Raw genomic sequence first — 8,052 nt, 5'->3', positions numbered from 1 at the left:
TAAACACTATAGTGAATACTTTCATTAATCATTATCCCATGATTAAAACCAAGCACACGGCTGTGTTGATTAAAAGAAAGCTATTGTAGAAAGGTTGTTCTGCGCTTTGTCAGGAGCAGGATATCCTGGAATTTCAGTTGACATTCATCCTCACTAACTGAGCAAATACAGGGGTATAAATAGCTGTTAGCTTACTTATTCCTACTGCAGATGAGTAACTGGAAGAGGTGCATTTTCACTCTCTGCTCCGAGACCTCAGCCTAAGATTCCAGGTGAGAAAATCATTCTAAGATGCATTTTTATAGGACTGTCTTTTTCCTGAAAAGGATATGCATTTCCTTTCCAAGCTGTACGTGTGCTCCTTGCTGAAGTTCCTACAGCTGTCATTGCTATTCTGTAGGTTAAAAACTGTAACAAAGAAATTAAAATAAGTAAAAATCTGTAAAAAAAATTATTTCAAGAGCTGTAAAGGATTGTTGCTGGGGTATCTGACAACACGGATCCATGAAGCAATGTCAAACCAACATTGTCAAATGTAGCTGATTCATTTTTGGCTACAAGCATATGAATAGAAAGTCTTGTGTTCAGAGCTGCTGAGCAACCCCAGCACACAAGTGACCAGCACACCTCTGAAAACCAGGCCACTTTAATTAAAGTGGACTTGGAAGCCTATTTTTAGGCAATGAGGTTGGACACTTTTGACCTCCAAGTGAAAGAAAAAATTCAGAGGTGCAGTTGTAATAAGATATGTAGAAATGTCTGTCAATGCAGGAAAGCTCCTCTAGTTTTCTTGAGTGGATCGCTAAAGTCCAAGATCCCGTGGCTCAGTATAGATGGAGACCCAAGATCCTGTTGAGTTATTCATAATTGCTTGCTCCCACAATAAGGAAACAAGGTGCTCTGACCAGAAACAATGCTTCTTGAGTAACTTCTGCTGAAGTGAGGTGTCCATGAGACATGGCTTATAGGCATTTCAAAGTTGTATTGTCTTATGCAGAAGCTGTCTAAAGATTTTCTCTCTTAACACTAGACACTTCTGAATTTACTTTCCAGAAAACATGCACTCCTTTCAGTTACTGTGTTCTCTCCTCCTCTGCAATGCCCTGGTGGTAGCTGCCCAGAGAAAACTACAGAAGGTCCCTGAGCAGGAGGAGGAGGAGAACGTCACGCGGATAAGGATGCCTCAAACTCTCTCCCGAGGTGAGATGGTGAAGTCTCTGAGCACAGTATTTACCTGTATTAGCATTTCCATGTGATGCCCATCTACATAACTTCTGGGCATCTTACCTTAGCAAAAATAATGTATAAACATGAATATCACCCATGCACCCAGGTAGTCAAATGACTTCTGTTGCTTCCCAATATTTACAGTCAGTGGCTGGGAGACCTTCCCTCACTGACATTCAGAAATATAGTCCCAAACCATTACTTAAAGAGGTGAACTTTGATTGGGCCCTGAAGGCCAATAAATCCTGCCTCTGGCCCTTGGGGAGGTTGGGATATCTTCCCCAGCTTTCAGCTTGTATGGGACTACAGTGCTTGCAGACCCAAATCTAGATGGGCTATGAAGGGGAGGGAGGGGAGTCTGAAGTTGCTCACCCTGCCCATCCTGCTGGCTGCCAATCCACTACTTAGAGGTTAAACTCCATGTAGGCAGGAAGCAAATGTAGCCTTCTGCCAGCAGGTTCACTTGTGCCATCCCCTCCTGCCCATCTTGGCAGGCAGACATCCGCAGCTATGGCTCCTGACTGCAGCCAGCTCCACTCTTCCTTTCCTGAGCTGCTCCTCTGCTGAGAGTCAGGGCAGCATCTTTCCTTCCTAGGGGCTAGGCACAAGACCGGAGACCAGGGGGGAGGACAGCAATATTTGTAGAGTGGAAGTCATCAGTTTTGAAAAGTATTGTGTAGATTTTTGATAACCTGCTTCTGTTGTTAGATTTCTTAAATGTTCTTCAAAGTTGGTGTGTATCTAATCACTAAAGCACAACTGTCCTGTAAAATGTAGACGTTTGGAAATATTGAAATAATGTATATTTGGGTAATTGTCATATAATTGATCAAAGGCATATATCTGACTGGTCTTATCAAGAAAATGAGTAAATCTAGTAAGACCACAAAGGTCCCAGTCTTCACATAGACACATACAGAGGAAAAAAAAGGATTATTACAAAAAAGGAGACAAGGAAGAGATTGGAAGGCATTTATGAATTGTGGCAACTCTTGTTCCTATACCCATTGTATGCTAAGTAAATGGGTTCATTATTGTAGTGTGGATAAAGAAAAAGATGTATAGAATGGGGCCATCCTCCATGAAAGGAGATGTTTTAAATGAAGGGATAATGAAATAGTTTAGTGCTTGTGAAAAGGGAGTACAGATGAGTGTCCACCTGGAGGCATCATCTAGTAGAACAAAAGCATGTGTGTTAGTGAAGCACGTGAGTGGCTGCATCTGTAGAAGAGTAACTTTCCTATCCCGTAGTCTACCAGGTGTCTGGTGGAAATTGTTCAATACTCTGCAGGTAAGACATAGACTGGGCAGAGCTTAAATGCATTTTATGTGGTTCCAAACTTTTATTTCCAAGCTTCACCCCCCAGAGAGATTCCAAGTTCTTCATTCCCCTTTGTCCTGGATAACAGGAGTGATGAGTAGTAGACAACATTTAGCCTTTGGCGACATTGGTCAGCAAAGTGTGGACATCCACCTGCTCCAGAGATCAACTGTACCATTTGTACACAAAAGAAATTAATCAATCTATCTTCTCTATAGGATGGGGTGATGAAATTGAATGGGTTCAGACATATGAAGAAGCTTTAGCTATATCAAGAAACAGGTAATCTTTAGTTATTCTTTTGCTGCATCATAAAAGGGTTTACTTAGGGACACTGGTGATAATTCTACAAGAAGCTATTGTTTAAATAGGCAAAATGTGGTAATATGATGCTAAAACCATTGACTATGATTGTGTTATGGTTGATTTGTATTCCAGCAGTGAGCGAGCCCTACTCAGAACTGATACTCCATTGAAGCTAGGCACTGTACCAATATATTGTAAAAAGCAACCCCTGCCCACAGCGGCTTTGGAAAAACTAAAGCTCATGAACATTCTAGGAACTACAGTTCCACTTATGTCATTTGACACCCTGACAAAGACTCGTCTTTGTTTTCCTTGTACAAGCCTGATTCTCCAAGATGACAAGTGCCTTTCAATCCTGTTGATTTAAAGAACAGCTGAATAGAACTTCGGTGGGAGGTGACCTCCCAGGAGATGGGCACCTTGCAGGATTGGGTCCACAGTATTTATCAGATTAATTTTAATACAGTTGCTGCTCTAACTGAAAGCTTTCATGCTTCAAAAGTCTTGGACTTCTATACTATAAAATCAATCAGGCTGAAGAGAGTTATAGGAATGTAGTTCCATCCTGGTTTCATTAAACTTCATTTGCGTGTTACGGTTTCACTAGAACCCTTGTACATAATCCTTTCTTTGTATATCATCGCAGCCATATGATCGAATAGCCATATTGTTGTGACTTGGAATATGAAGGGACATTCCACTTATAACAGCTATGCAATGCACAAAACCTTAGTATGGGAAGTATGCTTGGAAGATCCACTGACAAACCAACCAAGCTCTTCTCATAGTTCCTGGATGTGGTTTTTAGCAGCATCAGAACCCCAATGCAATTATAGCCCTGTAACAACATAGTTGCTTATATGTTAGTGTTTTCTATAAATGATCTGACATGCCACCTTTTTCATGTTCTTTTAGCAAGAAACCTCTGATGGTCATCCACCACTTAGAAGAATGCCCTTATAGCAAAGGTGAAAAAAAAGGAAACCCTTCTAAATCAATCTGAACCCCTTCTAAGACCTCCTGAAACATCCTCCAGAACAGGAGCAATAAACTCTGCTTGGCTTATAGATAAGAGTATGGAATAAAAGGTCCATAACACCTTTTTAGCAACCTGCTTTAGGTCAAAACTTCAGTGGCTGAGGCACTGTTTATGGAGGGTAAACCTGTTAGCTTTTTGGATCAGCATCCAAAATAGCCTTGGCACCTAAACTTCCTCAGAGGACACTGACAAGGGACATGAAGTCATTGCATCTTCTTTCACCCAGACCCAGCCAGGGTAAAGCTCAATTTATATTAATCAGGGATTATAATTTTATCAGAAAAAGGGCTCAGATATTCTGTTATTTGTTTCATAGTTATGTAGTATATACAACATTACAAAAACAGTATGTCATCATATCATTAAAGATTGCATCATCACATATGGGACAAGGGGGCAAAAATATTAATTCGGGCATTTCCTAACTTTGGAGTGTTTGACTTTGCAACCGTGATGTTGTTAGTTGGCTTGCGTGTTTGGTGTGTTCTCTCCCTGTGCTTTCCCATCTCTGCGCAGAGAGGTGGTCCAGCAGAGCTCTGGCTCCTCAATTCACAATTAGCATGAGAAATTTCAGCCCTAACAGCTGAAGTTTGGCAAAATAATAAGCAAGTACAGAACAGGGCCAGAATGGCAAGTGTCATGCAACCTTAATTACAGGCATCGCTAGCTGCGCCACCTCTAATTATTTTTATTATTGATAAAGGGACCTTCATGCTTATGGTATTCTGAAAATGGGATGAGTTAGATATTGGTAAAGAAGTGACTTGTCAATGACCTGCAACAGCCATTCTCTAATCAACGTGGTCTAAAACATCTAGAATAACTTTAGATGGGACTTCTCTCCCAATGTAACATCTCATCTGTAGGATGGCATCTCTTAGAAGTGCAGTGACTTCTAATTGCTCTATAATGCCACCATAAGGCCTGAGACCGCAGTCTGGTGTGGCATTTTAAGACAGGACCTTCGAGCCTTCAAGGCCATTTATATTTATAAACCAGTCAGTCATTCCAAAGGGAATATTGGTACCTTTCCATTATCTAGGAAGATCCTTTTTTGCCAAAGAAAAGCTGAGAAGATTCACTGCTCTATTAGATTTTCATCCCACTGTAGGTCATTCAGAACAAATTGAGGATCACATGTAAATTCTGACCTCAGTATTTCCTGCAACATTTTAAGTATTTGTTATTATAGTGGTTTTAGTTCTATGCAGCATAAAACATACATACATGCATGATTCCTATTCTGTCTTGTAATGCCAGTGACTACTGGAGGAAGTCAAGTTAGATTTATGATTGAGTCCCACAAAGGGAATGAACTATTTTACATCACATCAAGCAGCAACTAGCTTCACAGGCAAACAACAGATCTTTTTTTCTGCTGCTTAGTTTATTAGACCTGAATTATCCAAGCCTTATCTAACATGTGCATGTGATAGTCTGAAGATGTTAACCATAAATTGATGGTTTTAGGAACACTGTAAGTGGATATAAAACATACACCGGAGTGGAAAACAGTGAGCTGCAGATCAAATTCCCCACCTAAATTATTTTTGTTTGTTTTTAGCTTTAAAGAAAGCTTTTGTTTCCAGCCCAGAGATCCAAAAGATGGCTCAAGAGGATTTTATTATGCTTAATCTGGTGGTAAGATCATAATTTAAAAGTCATAATTATCAAAATATATGATGGGAAGCAGAATAAAGAGTCTTAATAACAAATCAGAAATTTACTTCTTTGGGCTTTTTTATTAATTATTTTATTTTCATTCAAATATCCGGTTTCCAAGTTGCTGGAAACCCACAACAGGGTTTGGTTAAAATTCCTTTTTTTAGGAGGAGAAGACAGAAACATTACTACTCTCAAATCCAGATATATTTATGTTATCTAGTCTCAGATAGTTTTCTTAGGTTTCTTAGGACCTCTATCAGCAGGTCACGGTCAGTAACAGAATACTGAATTGAGTGGGACCTTGTTCTGATCCAACACAGCAAGCCCTATGTAACTATTGGTGCTGTGTTATATGCAGGGGGAGGAGGGAGACTCCATAGACCACCCCACAAATTGTACTTGAAGCGAAATAAAGATGACTGATTAGTTTGTTCCATTTCTGTTGCTTTGACTGATGTGACAGCTGTTCTGATAATGACCTATCACAAAAAAAATTAACTTTCTTTCAGCATTCGAGCACAGATGACAACCTGGCCCCTGATGGCCACTATGTCCCTAGGATCCTCTTTGTTGGTGAGCTTCCCAATTCTTTGTGATAATCAAAATGGAACAATTGCCTTGTGTGATGTGTAGCACAGATTTCTTGCTTGGTCAGCAGGAAACCCACATTTCTCCAAGTTATACTTAAATAGTTAAGGTTTGGTTTTTAAAGCTGCAGGACATTACGACCAAGACTTGAAAAAGTGGTTAGTGATTTTTCTTGCCTAACCTGAGACATTTAAAAAAGATTTGCTTTTCAGAGGATGGCTGCTCAGCACTGTCTGAAAATTGGGCTCCTTTAAGGTGTACAGTTGGCCACCCAAAAATCAGTAGTCACCTTATTTAAATGTTGGCCACCATGGGCCAAATCCTCAGTTGGTATAAATCAGTGTAGCACCACTGACATCAACATACCAACTTATACCAATTAAGGAGCTGGTCCTATATACACACATGATACAGACCCAACGTGGCACCATGCTGTAGTGTGTGAAAATAGATAAGCATTAGACTCTCTGCCTATATCTGAATATTTATTAAGGATTCATTGGGCTTCCCAGGGACAGGGTCTAGCCTCATAAGCAATAGTTCCAGGGGAAACCCAATGTGAGATTGTTGGGCATGAATGGGACAAAGACCGACCCTTTTTAATGACCACACGTACCTGGCGTCATTACTAAGCTCAGAATGGCAGTTCAGATGCATCTAACCAGTTTATTGTCCAAGAGCCAATCTAAGGCAGAGATTAAGCTCTGAGATCCACAGGGCTGTTAGCCTAAAGTGTTTCTCAGATGTGGCTACCAGGGGCTTTACTTGCAGCCACAGCTTCCTGGGCTGTGAAGGGGGGGAGGGCAAAGTAGAAATCCCTCCCCCTCCCTGTTGCTCCTGGATGTACCACGCTGGTGTTGGTTACTGGGGCCAGCAGCAGGGTTGGGCCCTGCCCCCATGTGGAGTCACCTGGAGCAGAATATTGTAGGAGCAGGCAGCCAGTGAGTTCCCCACCTTCCCAGGCTTTGGGTTTCAGCCCTCGGGTAGCAGGGCAGCAAGCTCTGGCTGCAAAGCTTCAGGCTCCAGTCCTGGGTTCTGGCTGCACAGTGGTAGGCCCCAGGCTCCGGCCAAATGGCTTCAGGCTCTGTCCCTGGACCCTGTCCTCCGGCCATGGGGCTTCGGGCTCTGGGCCCAGGACTTCAGGCTCCAGCCCCACACTGCCTCCCCCAACCCTCCATCCAGGGCTTAATTTGTCCCAAGGCCTGCCAGGGCTCATTAAGTCTGCTGTGAAAAGTGATACTTGTATGTTTATTAATATCACTTTTCACAACAGACTTACTAGCCAGCAATAAATAAATTTCAATCATTTGGATGTGAATGTGTGCATATTTATTTGGCTTTCCTAAAGCTAATTAAGTATTTTAGGAAAAAGTGTGAGAGCGGCCACCGGCAAGAGTTCGTGGCTGCACTCTGAGGCCACCAAAAACTTTTCCCTGAGAAACCCTAGCCTAAACACAGCATCAGAGTGCTGTGCTAATGAACACCGTTTTTAAAGGCTTGAATCTCTCCCCTCTCCTCCCTCCACCCCCACCCACCCCCCAAAATTAAGCAGCACTGCTCCTTCCTAAAGACCTCCATTGCTAACATTTTGGACTTTTCCCCTCCTAAAGATCCCTCTATGACAGTTCGAGCCGATCTGACAGGAAAGTATAAGAACAAAATGTATGCATATGAACCAGAAGATATTTCAAACTGTGAGTGAAATAAGCAACATTTTACATGAAACAGTGTTAGTTTCATCTCAAGCTTATAACAAGACATGGTATTTATAAAGAAATAAGGATTTAAGAGTTTAATTTTTGAAAAGGGACCTATTTTAATGGAACGTCCTCTCAAACAGCTTGTTTTCGAAATATTATGTTTGCTTTGTTCATTAACCCTCAATGGGAACAAGTGCCTTTGAGTA

The 8,052-nt window shown here is 41.4% G+C and overlaps 1 protein-coding gene across 1 annotated transcript; it reads left to right on the top strand.

Annotated features, from left to right (window-relative positions):
• Positions 1–203: 203 nt before the first annotated feature.
• On the top strand, positions 204–7,848 carry LOC141996311 (anterior gradient protein 1-like). Its single transcript, XM_074968291.1, has 7 exons — positions 204–272; positions 1,054–1,200; positions 2,767–2,830; positions 3,770–3,822; positions 5,458–5,534; positions 6,068–6,131; positions 7,757–7,848. The coding sequence occupies exons 2-7, from the start codon at positions 1,059–1,061 to the stop codon at positions 7,846–7,848; spliced, it is 492 nt and encodes a 163-aa protein (XP_074824392.1). The 5' UTR covers positions 204–272; positions 1,054–1,058.
• The last annotated feature ends 204 nt before the right edge of the window (positions 7,849–8,052 follow it).

Source organism: Natator depressus, chromosome 11, assembly GCF_965152275.1.
Source record: "Natator depressus isolate rNatDep1 chromosome 11, rNatDep2.hap1, whole genome shotgun sequence".
NCBI classification, from domain to species: domain Eukaryota; kingdom Metazoa; phylum Chordata; order Testudines; family Cheloniidae; genus Natator; species Natator depressus.
Note: the sequence above shows the minus strand (reverse complement) of the source record. Positions and strands in the feature narration are given on the sequence as shown.

Excerpts from the sequence above, each read along its gene's own strand:
- LOC141996311 (XM_074968291.1), top strand. The coding sequence starts at position 1,059 with ATGCACTCCTTTCAGTTACTGTGTTCTCTCCTCCTCTGCAATGCCCTG. Across the intron at positions 2,831-3,769 it reads TTAGCTATATCAAGAAACAG|CAAGAAACCTCTGATGGTCA; the intron begins GTAATCTTTAGT and ends ATGTTCTTTTAG. Across the intron at positions 6,132-7,756 it reads CCCTAGGATCCTCTTTGTTG|ATCCCTCTATGACAGTTCGA; the intron begins GTGAGCTTCCCA and ends CCCCTCCTAAAG.